The sequence below is a fragment of the Staurois parvus genome, unplaced genomic scaffold (assembly GCF_062004578.1).
Source record: "Staurois parvus isolate SC_StPar_1 unplaced genomic scaffold, SC_StPar_1.0 ptg000287l, whole genome shotgun sequence".
In the NCBI taxonomy this organism is placed as follows: Eukaryota; Metazoa; Chordata; class Amphibia; order Anura; family Ranidae; genus Staurois; species Staurois parvus.
In genome coordinates, this window is record NW_028318083.1 from 9,621,460 (window position 1) to 9,639,692 (window position 18,233).

Genomic DNA, 18,233 nt, shown 5'->3' on the forward strand with positions numbered 1-18,233 from the left:
CATAGCTAATCATCAAGCAAAACTGCATGAACATTTTATTCTGTGTGAATTAACCCGCGTTTGCTTGTTATTTTTATTTTTTTCCACACAATGTAAAAAACTGTAGTGGTTGTGCAAATGGGGGTAAAATCAACTGTTCTTGGGGTATGTTTTCTTATTGAATGTTCTTAGGAATTTTCTCTTTGGACAGAATGTTCTTAGGGTATATTTTCTTCTTAATAAATGCCAAATAAATGTTATAGTGTATAGTTATAGTGCAAGACAACTTAAATTTCAGAAAATAACATTTTGCACATTATGAAAACACTTGCAAGGCTGTTAATCATGATTTTTGTGAAAATGCTGCTACAGTCGCATAGCATATTTTATATAAAAAGCTTTGTGTATTGTTGTGTTTTTGTCTTCATATCTTTGAAAGAGTTGCTATTGTTTTTATTATTCTGTATTTAATATTTTGTATCGTTTGCTTTTTTTTCTACACAGCTTTCATAGCACCTTTTTCACAACTGTCTACGACTATCTGCTGAAGATAATTTTCAGTCAAACATAATTTTTACACATCGTTTTTGACGTCTTCCTAAATGATCTGAAAGACAGTAAAAATGATGGCTTAGTTGTTGGAGGAGATGGAGCAGTTTGGAAAGGGGAACAAGGTGGGTCAATTGGCAGTAAATTAATAATAAAAAATGAAATTTTTTCTTGCTGCAGACACACTGATGGTCTTTAACCTCCCTAGCGGTCTGATTATGTCCATATTTCTGTGCTCAAAGCATACATTTTTTTGCATGGAAATATGTGTTTTTTTATTGTAGGCCTGTAATTTTTAGGAATACCTCACTGAAATCTGACCGAACAAGAGTCTAGTAAACATCCCATGTATGTTAAAATTTGAAACACGAAATCATAAATTATAATATAATAAATAATCATAAAAATATTAATATAATAATAATACATTTAATTCAATAATATAATCAAACCAAAAACCCTGAGATTTGAAATAGAGCGCCAAGTTTGCACATCACTGAGCAAAGTCGCAAAATCGTTTTCAGTGTCTGATGACGAATTTCCCCACGAATCATTATCACTCAATTCTGCAAGTAGTTCTAATTTACTATCTCCGTTCTCTAGCTGGTTTAAAACCGATCTTGACCTAAAGGGACGCTTTTTGGACGCCATGGACAATTCTCAGTTTCCAGGCAATAAGAACAGTAAAAATGCAGGCAGGGCACAGGACAAAGCACTAGGGACAAAATGTATGTGAAATGGTTTGATACAGGAATGTTTTACTATGTTATTTTAGTGAATTTAGTGAATGTCACTTTTTGTCATTTTCAAATTTCTCGTCGTTCCGTTCCCGTACGTCCCAACGTCGCAGGGGACGGAGCCCAGAAGACAGATGCCGGTATCCGCCGGAGGACAATACAGGGGACACTGCAGGAGGGACATCGCGGGAGCACAGGACAAGCTAAGAGAAGAACAGATCCCGGAGCAGCGCCGCATGGTAAGCCCGAGTGTAGCTCGGGGTTACTGCTTGTGGTACTGAAACTTTACCCCGAGCTACACTCGGGAATACCGCCAAGGAGGCTACGTGCCTTGGATGAGTCTGAATTTTTTTGTGTGTTGCTGCATATCTTTAGGGAAAATGGGGTAGGTAAGCAATTTTAAACCCCTGTTTCTTTCTTTTGCTATTGTTTAAATTACCAGTAATGTTCTAAAACACAGTTTAAATGTACCTTATTATAATGAACCTCTATTTTCAGATTTGATTAGTTTCAGATGAAGAATTTCCACGGAAGTCATTTGTAAAATGGACTGCAAGGTCCAAAGCACAGTGGCAAACATAAAGTTTGCATCTTATTCAACAAAACCTAGGTGGTAAATTCTCATCACTTTCATCCATGATTCACACATTTTCAATTGGAAAATAGGTGTAAATCTTGGATAAAATGTATCTGAATATTGAGTAAAACATTGATAAAACAGACCCCCTAGTCTTTCTCCGTCCATCCATCCACACCCTTAACTTTTTTACTATATTGGTACAGCACATACCATTTTACATTTCATACTATAACTGCAATGTAAATTCACATATGACAAATACAGACATGGCTACATTTTTGTTACTGTACATCAAATGTAGTTTCACAGATGTGTCTACATAAACTTTGCTCACTATACAAATATTTTTCTAATTTCACGATACCCATCCACATCCGTTACTAATCATAAAAACAATATGTTGGGAAATAAGTATTCATCAGCAGCTGGCATTGCAGAATCTGGTCTAATAAATAGAAGCCATTGAATGGCATAAGGATTACAATGCTACTAAAGACTGGATATTTTTTACCTAGAATTAAAAAAGAGGTATATACTTAACTGCTCTTTGCAAATATGTTGCACAGAGCAGCCCTTCCCTTCTCTTCTGGGGTCCCCTGCTGGCACTGTCCGATCCTCCTCTTTTGGATGTGCCCCCATAGAAAGCCATGTGCTCAGTTGAGCGCCAAAGCCAGGCTGTGTGCATCCATAGATGCACACACACAGCATGTCTTGGCATTGACCTCTGCTCCACCCTCACTAAATTTGAATGACAGCAGCAGGAACTAATGGCTCCAGCTGCTATCAGTCTGTTCTCTGAGAAAGACTAGTACTGCTGCAGACGGGCACAGTGCCGGATCAAGAGAAGGGAGAAGGAGGAAACAAACAGCAAGGTGAAGGTTTTGTCTTGTGGGTAATGCATTAAGGTAAAAAAAACCTCATGACTATAGAACCACTTCAAATGCTTAGAATTAATATGTATGAATTCATTCAAAACCTGTCAGTAGTTTACTATGACAAGTTGGATATTTAATCACATATACCAGTAATATGCTGCTGCTGTACTTACATCCATTTTAAACTGGAGCAGAAAATTTTCTTGAAGTGCTAAAATCCTTGAGATAAAACATAAATAAACAAGTAAATTAAATACATTGAAATTAAAACGTCTTTAAAATAGCCTAGTAAAATACTAAATCTCAATTTATTTACATGTACTATTCAAAAAAGTCTGTACTGCCAATGGTTTGCTAATATTTTATTTCATATGCAGCATAATGAAATGCATTTATATAGGACAAATAAAGATTTGTTTTTATAGTAGCACAGATGAAGGCCATATCAAATGACAGACAACCAGTAATAGCTTTTCTAATCACTCTCCATCCATAGAGAACAAATATGAATAAGCAAGGTTATGGCATGCAGAAACCAATGTTATAAGTTAATTTTACTGCTTTTATAGTGATTGTATTAATAATTCTCTATGCCTTATTTTCCATGTACCATTAAAATTGCTCTGTAAGATGAAATATTTAGAGTACATTTAATAGATTGCGACTCAGTACAGTGAAATACTCACTTTGCTAAGTCATTTAGATCCAAACGACCATCTTTATTCTTATCAAACAGGTTCATCTAAAAGGCACAAATTATACAGTCAGTACACTGAAAAAAATGATAAATACAATGTAATGGTATATTTGATGTCCATCTTAAAAAAGTACCATACTGTTTATTACCAAGTAAATATCATCAGTGTGAGAACTGTCATATGTACTATTTAGACTCTCTGACCCCTTATATCCAGCTGTGACATCTTTCACTAAACAAAATGTGCTGTCCACTGTATGTGGTTTTTGTTCTTGTAAAGGCTTTTGATACTCCTACTATGACCAAAGACTGTTGGAAGCATAACTAATTGCAAAAGGAGTTCAATTTATAAATAAATCAAGGAAATACTGGCATAAATACTTTGCACAACATTAATGTCATTTAAGACTCTTGACCCTTCCCAAAGCAATTGTAGGACCTATAGTTTTAGACCAATCTCAATGAGTAATGTTAATTTAAAGATCTATGTGATGACTACAGCCATATAATGCTTCTGATCTAAGATAATCCACCCAGAACAGAGGGATTTGCTCCATAATGTGAAGCACAAAATTACAAGATTAAAGCCATCACCCTCATAAATTATTTCCATAAACATGAGCAATCCCTTTGCCTATTGTCCTTAGATGCAGAGAAGATGTTTGATCACCAAGACTGGGGTTTTACTCTTGCCACTGTAACCAAATAGTCTTGCCTACCGTACCACCTAAATAATGGCACAATACTCCTCTCCCAACACCAGTATTAGAGTAAATGGACTCCTCTTCAACTAGGTAACAATATCTAATGGAACCTGTGAGAGCTGCCCCCCATCCCTGTACATTTTAGCAATGGAACATCTGGCCAATGTTCTAAAGGCCAACAGCTCCATTCATGGAATAACAATTGGAGGCACCACCCATAAGTTGAATCTCATTGTGGATAACTTTTTATCTCTGATAAGTGCTTTGGGAATATACAGTATTTCAACTACATACCCCAGCAACTGAGGAACTAAATATACAGTATGCCATCTGATCCTACATGTTATTGGGACTTTGTATAAGTTCTATTTATAATTGTTTCTCAAGAGTTTGTTAACAACGTTCCACTTGATATGAACACCTATAGGGAGAGAGCAGTGACCAGGTTTAATTTGTTTTTAACAGTGTTGGCCAATATGGTTTTATTTAATGTGTTTGTGTTCCTCTTTTTTCTGTTTGTTTTAAATTATTTTCACTATAGCACACTTTGTATACTACTGTATGTTAATTTGATGGTTCCAGACTGTTCCCAGAAATAGTATTACAGTATTCTACAATATTTTTCAGGATACATTATGGAGTTGGGTCTAAGCCAGCTTTTTATATGCCAGAGTTGGTATATTAGATAAGTACATACTGGTAACACCTCCTGTTCTTTATTTTGGAAGCTCTGTATTTTGGTATTGTTGAATGATATGGGATTTTGGAGGACTCGTGAGTTCAGCATATGACAATTAGAAAAAAAAAAATTGCCGTTAAATGACATTTCCCTGCCAGCTTGTTTTTTTTTTTTTAAAAGAATGGCACGAGGATCCCACAGAATTAAACAAAAGTCATGCCCCCTAGGGATATTTACAAAGGAAAAAAAGCTATCCAGTTTGCAGCAGCTCTTTTGATAGGGATTAAAGGTCAATAATGTCACTTCCCGCTGCAGTAGCTGCCAGAGGTTTGCACGAGCGAACAGACCAAATCTAGCCAACAATTTGCCTTGTCCATGAATCGAGAATATACAAAGTTCAATGAAAACCCTGGCCACAAAGACAATCCTCATCCCTACTTCCAACGTAGACACTTCCACACTTATCTCAGCAACCTTGGTTCACTTTCATGGGAACTGACACCTGTTGGGAAGCTATGCCTAATTCATATTGAATGTCCACATATTATTTCTCAACTCTACAACTTGGAGATGAGGCATGTGTTCCTAAAATGACCCTCTTATACTAGTTAATGGGAGAGGGAACTGAGGCATTCTATTTCAGACTAAGATTGTCTGAATTAATTTTTCCTGCCGAAATTTAAATTTAGCATTGTAAGCCAAGCACTAGAGAGAAATACAAATTTAAGATATTGATCTGGTAGTGTCTCTGCACAAAATATTTCCCTTTTTTGGATGCTGTTGGAGATGCAGAGATGCAGATGGCACTATTCTCCACATCTGGCAGAGCGGCCTTCACATTCAGCCTTTCCATCTTTTAACCTATGCAACCAAATCATGCAATGGTCAGAGACTCCTGATGTAACCCTACTTTCCATAATCCCAGAACTTCTGAAGGCAGCAGAAAAGGTTCTCCTCTCTGTAGGGAGACTGCTGATCTACAGACATTGCAGAACAACAACCATTCCACATGTTAGAGTATAAATTAATTAACTCAATCTCATCATGAGAATAGAAGACTTAAGAATCCATGTGAACGCTACTCAGCCTTTAGTTTGACATGGAGCACCTGGATCAAATTCTCCAACTGCACCCATCTTCTTTTATACCAGAACCCCTACCCCTTCCTCTCTTTTTGCCTTATTGTTTTCTCACTACCCTCTGTCTATTTTGGACGGTGAGGACAGAATGCTCCCCAACCATATTAAGCACTTTGATTGCCTTGGTTTAATTTGCATCACAGGGTTTTCCTCTTCGCCCATCTTCTCTTGACACACCACAGCCATCTCCATCGCCCATTATAACTCTATGTATTTTGCATAGAATCTACAGTATCTCAGATGTTTTGATGTTTTTGGAAGGGTAAGTCTGTCTCCAACTCCTGTGCACTTTATGCCGTATGCATTTATGTTGATAATGTTGCTCCATTGAGACAACACAAATAAAGTATACATTTGGGTAATACTAATGCATCCATTAGTAACCTTGGGTAGCTCTTCACAAAATGAAATCATGCTTCAGTGTAAGATCTATGTTATACATAACACTGGTGCTTAGAAGAATGAAAAGGTTTTAAAAACTGCTGTAGGTACATACACTGCTCAAAATAATTAAAGGAACATTTTATAAAACACATCAGCTCTCAATGGGGAAAAATATCATGCTGGATATCTATACTGATATGGACTGGGTAATGTGTTAGGAACATAAGGATGCCCCATTGTTTGATGGAAATGAAAATGATCAACCTACAGAGGACTAAATTTAAGGACACCCTGAAAATCAAAGTGAAAAAATTATACAGATGACTGATGGTGTTCTGGGGTATTTCTTCCCAGATCTGGACCAGGGCATCACTGAGCTTCTGGACAGTCTGAGGTGCAACTTGGTGGCATTGGATGGACCAAAACATGATATCCTAGAGGTGTTCTATTGGATATAGGTCAAACGAGCATGGGGGCCATTCAATTGTATCAATTCCTTCCTCCTCCAGGAACTGCCTGCATACTCTCGCCACATGAGGCCAGTCATTGTCGTGCACCAGGAGGAACCCTGGACCCTATATACCAGTGTAGGGTCTGACAATGGGTCCAAGAATTTCATCCTGATACCTAATAGCACTCAGGGTGCTGTTGTCTAGCTTGTAGAGGTCTGTGCATCCCTCCATGGATATGCCTCCCCAGACCATTACTAACCCACCACCAAAACGGTCATACTGAACGATGTTACAGGCAGCATAACATTCTCCATTGCTTCTCCAGACCCTTTTAATGTCTGTCACATGTGCTCAGGGTGAATCTGCTCTCATTTGGGAAAGCACAGGGTGCCAGCGGTGGACCTGCAAGTTCTGGTGTTCAATGACAAATGCCAATCGAGCTCTATGGTGGCAGGCAGTGAGCACAGGGCCCACTAGAGGACGTAGGGCCCTTAGGCCACAATGATGAAGTCTGTTTCTAATTGTTCAGTGAGAGATATTCACACCAGTGGTCTGCTGGGGTCATTTTGTAGGGCTCTGGCAATTCTCCTTCTGTTCCCCCTTGCGCAAAGGAGCAAATACCGGTCCTTCTGTTTTGGTTAAGGACCTTCTACTGCCCTGTCCAGCTTTCCTAGAGTAACTACCTGTCTCCTGAAATCTCCTTCATGCTCTTAAGACTGTGCTGAGAGACGCAGCAAACCTTCTGGCAATGGCACATATTGATGAGCCATCCTGGAGGAGTTGGACTGTCTGTGCAACCTCTGTAGGGTCCAGATATCGCCTCATGCTACCAGTAGTGAAACTGACCCTAGCCAAATGCAAAACTAGTGAAAAACAGTAAGAAAAGATGAGTAGGGAGAAAAATGTCAATGGCCTCCACCTGTAAAACCTATTCTGTTTTGTGGCTCGTCTCTGTCAAGGTCCTACCTTTTCCCTGAGGTTATGTTACTCCATGTGCTGGCGTCCATCTTGGATTCTGCTGTGCATTATGGGAATCCTTTTATGCCTTCAGGTTTCTGTGGTCCATCCCCCAGAGGGGTGTGGCTGATGACATATAAGCCTGTGGCCCGCACATGCTCTTTGCACTTGTGTCTTGTGTCTTGGTGTTGCTATTACTCTGTTCTGACTCTCGTGACTCTCCTGGTATCTGATTCGGCTTGTGACTTAACTATTCTTTGTATTCTCCTTTGATCTGACTCTCTGTTGCTGAACCCGGCTCGTGACCTGTGATTCTCGTCTGCTGTACTGTACTGTTTTGTCCTGTTGTTGTTGACCCCAGCTTGTCTGACTACTCTTTTGTCTCTTCCACCAGCTACACGCCATTGGCGGCGGCCATTACCGCAGCTGAGGTGTCTCGGGGGCCGCGACCTGGTTCCTGGCTGCGTCAAGTCCATCCCCACCATCAGGGGCCCTGGTGAAGGGCAGCCTGGGACTTAGACTCCGCGCCCTGAGGGACTTCGGTCTGTGGGTGGTGGTTGTCGTCAGCCAGTGCGTTACATTGTTAGGCCTGCCTGTCCGTTCCTCAGCTCCTGCCCTGACAGTCTCATTGTTACCCATCTAGTGCACCTGTTGTTAATTTCATTAACACAAAAGCAGCTGAAATAGATTAGTAACCCCCTCTGCTACCTAACTGACCAGATCATTATCCCAGGAGTTTAATTGAGTTGATGCTATACTCTGATTAGAAAGTGTTCCTTTACTTTTTTTGAGCAGTGTATATCTGCAGCAGCCCCAAAAGACTGAGGTTACGTCCACAGGGCAGGCTGCTCTGATTGATTAAACTCTGAAACTTCAGGGTAATATCAAAGCTTGCTGCTACCTTTCACCTCCAAAACTGATACTGGCCAGTCACTATAATAAGGGCCTAGCTGGCAAAGGAAGGGTGAGCAGGCAAGCTCTGGCACAACCAACACTTCGCCTGTCAAGGCAGGCAGACATAACTTTAGGCTATCAGAGGATGCATTGAGTGAGTGCAGGCACCTAGGAGCATGTACTTTATACCCAAAGCATTTTTTTTAACAGACTGATTCTCTTTAAATTTGCAACAACCTAGAACGGCAGACACATATGACAATTTTACAAGCCTTGAACGTGAGTGGTTTTTCACTTTGAACATACACAAATATAAACAATAAAGACATAAACTATATATCTAAAAAGCTGCAACTTACCATAGTATCAGTGTACTCATCCAGTTTATCAGGAGTTATACATTTTTTGTGTTGTGAAAAAAGATCCTGTAGAAAATTCTAAGGTAAAAAGAAGTATTAGAATTTATTTTTTAGTATTCTAAGTTTCAATAAATTCCAAAATGTTAACTTCCATTTCACAAATGGTGCTGTTTTATATTTTCCTATATGGAATACAACAACAAATCTTAGCATTTAAGAGATGTAGGGTGTTGATCAGGTTATCAAAAACACACTTTGCCCATAATACACTGTACCCTCTTTCAATTATCCCGTAGCTGTGACTGGGAAATTTAATATATTCCTATTGCTATTAGCTCACCAATATCTAAGAATGAATCCTAAGCCTGGTTACCTTAGCTGACTTCATACTATAGAAATGTCATTACAAACTGATCAAATGACCAAGCCCTAGCCCCTTCACGAATGTGTACTATCTTCAATAAAAAGGTAATGTTGCTTTCCAGAGGGTTTACAATTGGTCAAATGCTACAAACTAATCCTGTATATACTACAGCCAAAACGTGGAATAGTTAGTCCCTACAGAACTGCGATAAGCATATGTCTGTCCTGATCATCTGCCAAGCCAAGAAATTGGGCAGGGAATCCTTGAAAGAACATCTATATTCTTCCTGTAGCTGAGCATTCTTGTTACATTTTCCATTATCATTACATTTCTTATCTTTATTTGTTACTATATAATTAAATGTTATATACAGTTTAATTTTAACTACAAGTGTTTGTGTGATCTCTCTTTGCACATCTTGAAACCCCCCAAAACATAAACTATCATGGAACCGTGATAAAACACAAGTTACCCATGTAGCCTTAAATACTGGTTTATGTTCCAGACACTCCTGAGGAACCGAGGAAGCTACTTGGGTGAGTGGTGAAACATCTCTAAAATGACAGAACAATTTCAGCTAAATAAAACTAACTAATAATAGCTATACAGTATACTACAATGCGCTCATTAAATGCCTGGCTGTGTAACATGCTTTTGTACAATAATTACATCAGTCAGTATTTTATTCATTTACATTACTGTGGCTTTACCATAGGCAAACATTTTAACAATGACAGGTGTTTTGCCAGCATTGCCAAAAAAATGGGACAAACTTCTTAAAGCACCAATACTAAAAAGCACCAGGTTCTTTGGTGCCCTAGTGCCCAAGAGGGAATGCCAGCATTGTGCTCCTTTTTGTTTGGTGAAGTTTATGCACAAAGAAAGATAAGTTGTTATCCATTATCCATGGTCCTGTTTGGATGGTTCTTTAGTTCTAATACCTGTGCATTCTGAGTGCACGACTGTAAAAAGAAGAAAACACTTACCCCTTGTTTACCACTTTAATGTCAAACATTTAACAAAAGTATAATTCAAATATTTATTTAAAGGCATATCTGGTATGGGAGAGAAAATAAAGACCACCTATTGATTATACTTTGTTCTAAATTAAGAACATTAAATTGGTAATGAAGTTGGGAAGACTATTACGTGTGTACGTATTGGGTATAGGTAAGGATTCTGATTGGCCTATTTATCAATATATAGGGGGCTGAAACCGGTCTTCTTTAGCTGTTGTATACAATCCCCCACTCAGTGCTAACATTCCCTGCTGATCACTGGGGATTTGCAGATTGCCCAATCTCATCAGCATGAAACATCAGTGCTCTTTCAAAGCACTCTTTGATTGGGAAAGGTGCTACAAAATGACTTTTAAAAAATTATCACAACTGAAAAATGTTACTTGTTTGTCCCGAAAGTTTCTTGAGGTTCAAAAGTTTCAGTTATTAGTTAATAACACCTAAAATTCTAACAACTGATGCATTCTTTTTTACAAGGTGAAAGAGCTATAAAAGAGCCTATATAATCTGGAGTCTGACATGAACAGATGGCTGAATGGTCTTTCCGTTAGTTCCTGACTCACCTGTGACCTGAATTGCTACTTCTGCCTTCCCATGTATGACCTGGTTTTCCTTTGACCTGTCTCTGGATTCTTGTCTGCCTGTTGTGACCTCATGCATGGAGGTAAAAAACCTTCTGTGTGCAGCATCCCCTCCCCCCCCCCCAGCCTCCCCCCTAATACTCACCTAAGCCCCCTCTCAATTCAGCGATGTGCGATGACGTTTAGGATATCCTAGGACTCCCTCTGCTCATTAGCTGAGACAGAAGCAGGAGCCATTGGCTCCCACTGCTGTCAATCACAGCCAGTGAGCCATTGAGAAGAGAAAGGGGTGGGGCCGAGCTGAGACTCTGTTTGTGAATAAACGCACAGAGCAGTGGGTGCCCCCATAGCAAGCTGCTTGTGTGGGGGCACCCAACAAAAGGGAGTGGCCAGGAGAGCCTGCGGAAGACCCAAGAGGAGGAGGATTCAGGCTGCTCTGTGCAAAACCACTGCACACAGCAGGTAAGTATAGACATGTTTGTTATTTTTTCTAAAAAGAAAACAAGCTTTTAGAATTACTTTAAGTTTCAGTTTTCATCACAGACTCAGGCTCATAGGATCGCAGGTTCAGAAAGTCATTGTGTTCTTACACTTCAAATAAATGGACAAGCATCCTCTATACAGGGGATTAACCATGTTATATAGTTATCACTGAAATCGCATACTGACAAGATTCCACATTTTAAATGTATATAATGTGATCTAGTTAAGTCAACATGTTATTAATGGATTATCCTTTTGAATCATAGCTAAACATATTGTTCTCAAAAAATGTCTCAAAACTTGAATTCTATACAGAATATGAGAGTCGATGTTCATTTTTATGGTGATGTTTCTTTTAATATAACTAAACAGGCTAATCCTTTTTGTCTTCTTTTAAGAAAAGTAGTAAGGATTAGAAAGCCTATCCTGACCAGAACATACACACAAGAGATCACATCATATCCTACACCCACTTCTTCAATGCCATTATTTAGTAGGTTGGCATTAAAGTATTGCTTTATAGTAATAATGGAGTAGAATGTAGAGTAGAAAGAGCTGCATTATTGTGTGCTGGTGCTTCAAGAAGCCTGATTTCATTGTGCACAAGTGGGATCATACATTTACTACTATTAAATTCTAAAATCTTGCAATCTGTCTCTTAGGGGCATGACATTTACTGAATATCCATAACTCTACAACTGAATGTTTCAACCATAATATCTATCAGGGCAAAGTCAATGAGGGTTATTACATATTCACTTAGCAGATGAGTGACTAAACGACACAGCTTAGTTCCACGCCATTATGTTCATAGAACACTACATCTCGACAAATCTATTGTAGAAACAGTCCACTGAGTCAAAGCTGGCCCATTTCCACCTCTGATCTGCAACATTCTCAAATACAATTTATTTTCATTTTGCTAATGGCTTTACACAGCCAGTCACTAAGTGGATGGTAATGGTTCCTCTGGGCGATCTGTTTCCTTTCCAACAAATAACTGTTGTTGTTGTCCACTGTAATCATTAAACACTGCACTTTGCTTTATACAAGACAATACACAGTACTACAGTACTGTTAGAATTTTAAGGTCTGAATATATGTTAGAAACTGAAATAAAAAAGGATTTAACTGGAATTTTATGCTACTGATCTACATATAAATAAGTCTGTAATGCAAGTGGTAAAAAATCCCAATGATTTCTCAGATAAGCTGTGGTACAAACCAACTGCCTTTAGGAATTATATAAGTAGCTAAATGAAAGCACCACATAGCATTGGATTATTAAAAATGCAAATTTTGAACATTGGTTCCTAATCAAAACATGATAAGAATACGGTACAACCATGATTCTGACGAGATAAGGCTGTCATCCGAAACTCGGCCTGGGACAGAATGTTTTTAGTCTTGGAAACAAACAAGAGGCTAATGGGAACTATTAAAGAGCTGCTCAGATCCACAGCTGAAATAGGAGAAAACACTAGCTGGACTGCTGAAACCTGAACAGTCAAAAAGACAATGCTGAAAAAACTCTATATCACATCGTCTTTTGAGTTTTCCTGAGCAACGTGTGTGAGACAGGTGGAAAAAAGATGTGTTTTGAGAAGATGAAAACTGAACCTTTCAGAAAGACAACACTGCTCATCACAAAGGGTTTAACGAAATACAGAACACTTGTTGAGTAAAAACCAAACCAGCCTGCAATAGAGAGGAGACTGAGATGAGATTTAACTTCTAACAGTATGTAAGTATGTAGACGTTAAACAGAATGCCAAAGCTATATTGGAACAGTTTAACCAAGAACCTGAATGTTTAGAAAGGACCCAGTGATACACAGACTTCAATCAAGTTGAGAATCTGTCACAAGACTAAAAGTTAGTTTTCATGAACAGTCCACATTGAACCTGACAGAGTAATACCATTGAAGTAAATTGTGATTATGCCCCCCGCACCAGCTATATAAAAACCTCCAGAAGCATTATAATATTCCTTACTGCCTTCATTAAATTCTCCAGCACTTGCATCATTATCATCTTAAAACATCTAGGGTGTCTATCAATGTTTTCACCCAAGATTCACACAACTTTTACCCATGACTCATCCATTTTCTTATTAAATCTTATGGGGAAATAAATGAACCCTGGGTAAAGTTGTGCGATTGTTGGGTGAAAACGTTGATAAGACCCCTTAGTATTATTATGATCTCAGCCACCATTACAAAGTAACAAAGTGAAACTAAATTAGAGAGAAGCACCCAAAAAACACTTTGTTGCTAATTAAGGTGAAGACCCTATGGCGTATCCTTACTGTGTGCATATCACTTTGGCCCCAAGGCTTAGGGTCCCACTACGCACTCACTGCTCACATAACCTCGGTCACATCGGGTGTGACTTGGCATGTGATCTGCATTTCATGCAACTTGCAAATCGTATGCCAAGTCCCACCCTGTTGTCCACTATTGCAGCGGTCATATTGGTGCGGTTCCGACTTGGTGCACCGATTTCTAAAGTAGTAGTAGTACGGGGGTTGCTAGGCATTTGCCAAGCGTTAAAAACACCCCACAAATGCCTATAATGAAGTTTGAATGGTGTTAACGCTCCGCAAACGCCCCGCAACCGCGTCGCAACCGCACCGCAAACGCCGACCGGATGTTTGCGGAGCGGCACCATAGACTTGAATAGGGGGCTTCAACTCCTCCTGACTCGATCAGAGGAGTCTGTTTTGCCGCGACGCAACACGACGCTAACGCTCCTGTGTGAACAGCACAATGTGCTGTAATGTGCAGAATTTTCACAGGCATTTGGGAAACGGTAAAAACGCTTCCCAAACGCCTGTCTGCCGCTTGCAAACAAGGCTAGTGTGAACGTAGCCTAAGTCGCACAATTTAAAAATCGGCTTTGATGTGACCGGGGTGTTAAAGCTGTTGTAATGTCTCAGTAATAAACTCCTATTAGCCTCTCTCTTTTAAGACCATTGTAATTACAGTGTTTTTTTCAATAACATCGCCTAACACCTCTTTAAACCAGCACTTCTGTGCAGTCACATGCAGTTCTCTCCTCTCATTCCCGAGCACAGAGAGTCCTATGTATGTAAGATAATCATTCTTTCAAGACAGGAGGGAAGGGGAGCAAAGAAGAGCAGATTTACATAGACCACAGAAATGACAGGGAGGGAGGAAGGGTAGAAAGGGAGATACAGAGACTCTGTGCAGAGAGACTTATAATGAAAGATGTAAACTGACCACGCTATCATGGATCGGCAGCCATGATTAGCATGGTCAGTTTACAGACAGGAAAAGGCAGGATCAACCAGGTATTCTACAACATGGAAAGGACTATATAACATTGCAAGATTGCTAAGCAGTTTATCCTACTTTAAAGAGACAGGAACATGATTTGTTTTTAGATTTACAAAAACTTTTGGATTTAATCACCCATTTGCAAGAATAGAGCTGTCTCAGCTAGCCTCAGTCAAGATCATTTTTCTGTGCACCCTAGCTAGCAAGCAAAGGGAGGGAATATTGTGAAACAACTGTTCCACTCCACTGTTTCTGCTGTCAATGCCACACACTCCGTTGCTATAACTCCACCCTTCTTCCTTTCTTCCTTGCTGCTTTGACTCAGGGTGAGAAGAGGGAAAAGAGAAGGGGAACCATGGAATGGGTTTGTTGTATTTTGATGTCATTTATTGTGATCTTTAATAAATAATAATTGGGTAGTATTAAATTGAGGGGTTACTTGCTTTGTGGTGCCATAGTCACCTTATCTTCTTTGGTAGGTATATATAATTGTGGTGAGGGAACCTTCCAAATATTTTTTTTTTGAGCAACAAGAAAAAGACACAAGGAAGAGCAGAGTTGATATCAGTATGTGAGTATGTGGGGTAGCATTATGTACATTGAACTCTGGAAGAGGCCCAACTTAAGATCCTGCACACAGGCCCACTGCATTCAGAAAATGGCCCTGTAAAGACAGGATTTTTTGTTTTGTTTCTGAAGGGCTATTATAAAATTTCATATGGTGTATAGGTTCACTTCAGTATTCAGCATAAAATGTTACAGCACGTCAGATGACTTCAGTTTTGGCTTTTTACCATTTATCATATCCTACTGTATGTATGGTCACTTTCTCTAGGACATGGGAAGAGCTCCAGCTCACTATATATTGGAACTATAAAGGCTTTCTTTAAAACTGAGAATAAGTAGGATAAATTAGATGTAATGTGTACCAAAAGAGAAATTCTACTATTAAACATTTAATCTGAAATATTTTAAAGTTCAGTAACACTTTCAGCAATGACAGATTGTGAATTATTGGAAATGAAAAAGAAATGTGAAACATTACCCTAAGTTCCACTGCAGAGATAAATCCACTGCTGTCCTCATCATATTTCCGCCAAATCTGAAAATAAAAATTAAAATGTGTAATTTAAAAGTTGGATAACAACATAAAGTACCCTAACACATGAGGGTCTATTTATAGAGATATATACACCTGATTTACATAGCTTCCTCCCTAGATGCTCACACTTTTCTAATTGGATTCAATTGGAATAATGTGAGAATCCTGGGAGAAAGTTGTGTGAAAATGTTTATAAATATACGTCATAATATATATACATAACCCCAATCCACACACATTAAAATGACAGCATGATATACCTGTCTACTCACTAAAGTGGGTCTCAATTACTATATATAATCATGTTCTATCTTTTGTTGTCCATGTTCCATGTACCTTCTGTTATTTGTCACATCTTAAAGCTGTATTTACACCTGAGTGAGCTTTATACAAGTCATTTAGGAGCATTTTTTTTGTGTGCTTTTAAACATTTTTTTGGAGTATTGAGGCTTCAGCATTTTTGTGTAAGCCAATATAAAAGTAGTTACCAGGAGGAGGAAATTGTTAGTTAGGCTCATTTCAAGCATTTTTCAGGCACTCTCATTGAAGTCTATGGGGCCAAAGAATCCCCATTCGGCTTCAAAAGGCATTGAGCTACAAGCCCCTGAGCATTCATATGGGAATAGGTACAATTCAAAAGCATAGCATTTTGGTTGTTGAGCATTCTGGGGATTTAAGATTCAAGCTACAAATCGCTTAGGTGTGAATGGAGCCTTACTTCTTGACTGAAATGCTTGCTATTCCTTATTTGCACAATACTCAATAGTTGAGGCTCAAAGGAAACAGCTGTGTGTTTGTAATATTTTAATGTATATAAATTGCATATACACAAAGTATATATATATGTATAGTTATTTGCTATTAACTGTAAAGTGTTACTAAACCCACAACAGTAAAATCAATCTGTATATGCAGTAAAGCATGCTTGTTATACTCACTATGGAACCTAAGGGGTTAATCCTTTGCATTGTGTAAAAAGGCCATCTGATCCTGTCTTCTCTGCCCCTCCTCTTGTTCAAATGTTCATGTCTTATCTCCTGATAAGACAGACTGAACCCGTAGCCATTCTGCACATGCTCAGTTTATTGTGTATTGCTAGAGAGGTTTTTTCTTTTCTTGGGAGACTGCATGTGATCAGCACATGGCCAATCAGCACTGTCCAGACAGAGGTCAGGGGTTTTGCATTCTCCTAGAGCAGAAAGAGAACTCCTCCTACAAGCTTTAGCCAGTGCTCTGCTGGACACTGATAGAAGTCACAAGACTGCTCTAACTGCTGATGATAAAAGGTATTTAGCAGTTTATATTTACTAAAATAATTGCACCTCCATGTTCTGTGTACTGTTGGACATAGTGAACGCAGGGTCCTGGGTTTAGTAACACATTAAGGATGTCAAATAAACATTACTCAAAACAGTGTAAGGTTTTATCTCCCCCCACTTCTTGTTTCAATTAGGCAAAATAAAGTGAATTAACAGGCACAACACAATATATCATTAATCTAATAGAGGATTGTTAGTAGCAAAATGAGCACTGGGCACATTTAAATAAATATTATGATATATTCAGATAATTAACACAGTTACTACGGAGTAGTTTAGAATCTACCAGTTAAGAGCAAATAAAATAATATTTCATATTTACCTAATTCAAAAATATAACTATATATATATATCTATATATATATATATTGTTTACATTTTCATGTTTTAGGCTCCATTTACACCTGTGCAGTTTGCTTTTTGTTCATTTTGCCGTGCTTTTCGCAGTTTGTTTTGCGTTTTTCTACAAGTTTTGCATTTTGCTCAGCTATTTTTTTTTGCTAAAGTGGAATTTTTTTTGTAGCTGGGCAGATTAAAAATACAAAACTCAAAACGCGGCAAAAACACGGCAAAAATGCACTACCATGCATTTCAGCAGCCTCTCCAGTGAACTCTATTATAACAAAAATGCTCCTTTTTGCTTTTAAAAGAGTACCTGACCCTTTCCAAAAATACAGCAGCTCAAAAAAGCATAGATGTGAACATGTTCCATAGGAAACCATGTTAAATGGTCTGTAGTGTGTTTCTGCAAAAAGCACTAAAAACGCATTGGTGTAAACGGAGCCTTAGTCCTCACCTTAATACAGAGAAAAAATATTTACAAAACCATGATAAATGTATTCACAAGAGTACACAAATGCATGCAAATCTTCTCACAAATTCTCTATCCTATAACTGCAGCAAATACATTGCCACTAAAGGTCTTTAAAAATTGTCAGACATATACCAGAACCATCCTGTCAGCTAAATAAACCCCAAAAAACGTCATCTTATTTACTGACAGCAAATCATGGCATAGTACCCTCATAGCTAATGTAGTTTGCTGAGTAAATTTAGTGTAGTCATTGTAGCAGGGATTGATT

General features: G+C 38.6%; 1 protein-coding gene across 1 annotated transcript in view; it reads right to left on the reverse strand.

The window, feature by feature from the left end:
* Window positions 1-18,233, reverse strand: part of SCGN (secretagogin, EF-hand calcium binding protein) — a 73,762-nt gene that overhangs the window by 18,241 nt on the left and 37,288 nt on the right. Inside the window, exons 5-8 of the mRNA XM_089682227.1 lie at window positions 15,776-15,832; window positions 8,986-9,063; window positions 3,407-3,462; window positions 2,894-2,939 (exon numbers count right to left, since the gene is read on the reverse strand). Coding sequence (XP_089538353.1) covers window positions 2,894-2,939; window positions 3,407-3,462; window positions 8,986-9,063; window positions 15,776-15,832 — 237 coding nt within the window. The remainder of the gene's footprint in view (window positions 1-2,893; window positions 2,940-3,406; window positions 3,463-8,985; window positions 9,064-15,775; window positions 15,833-18,233) is intronic.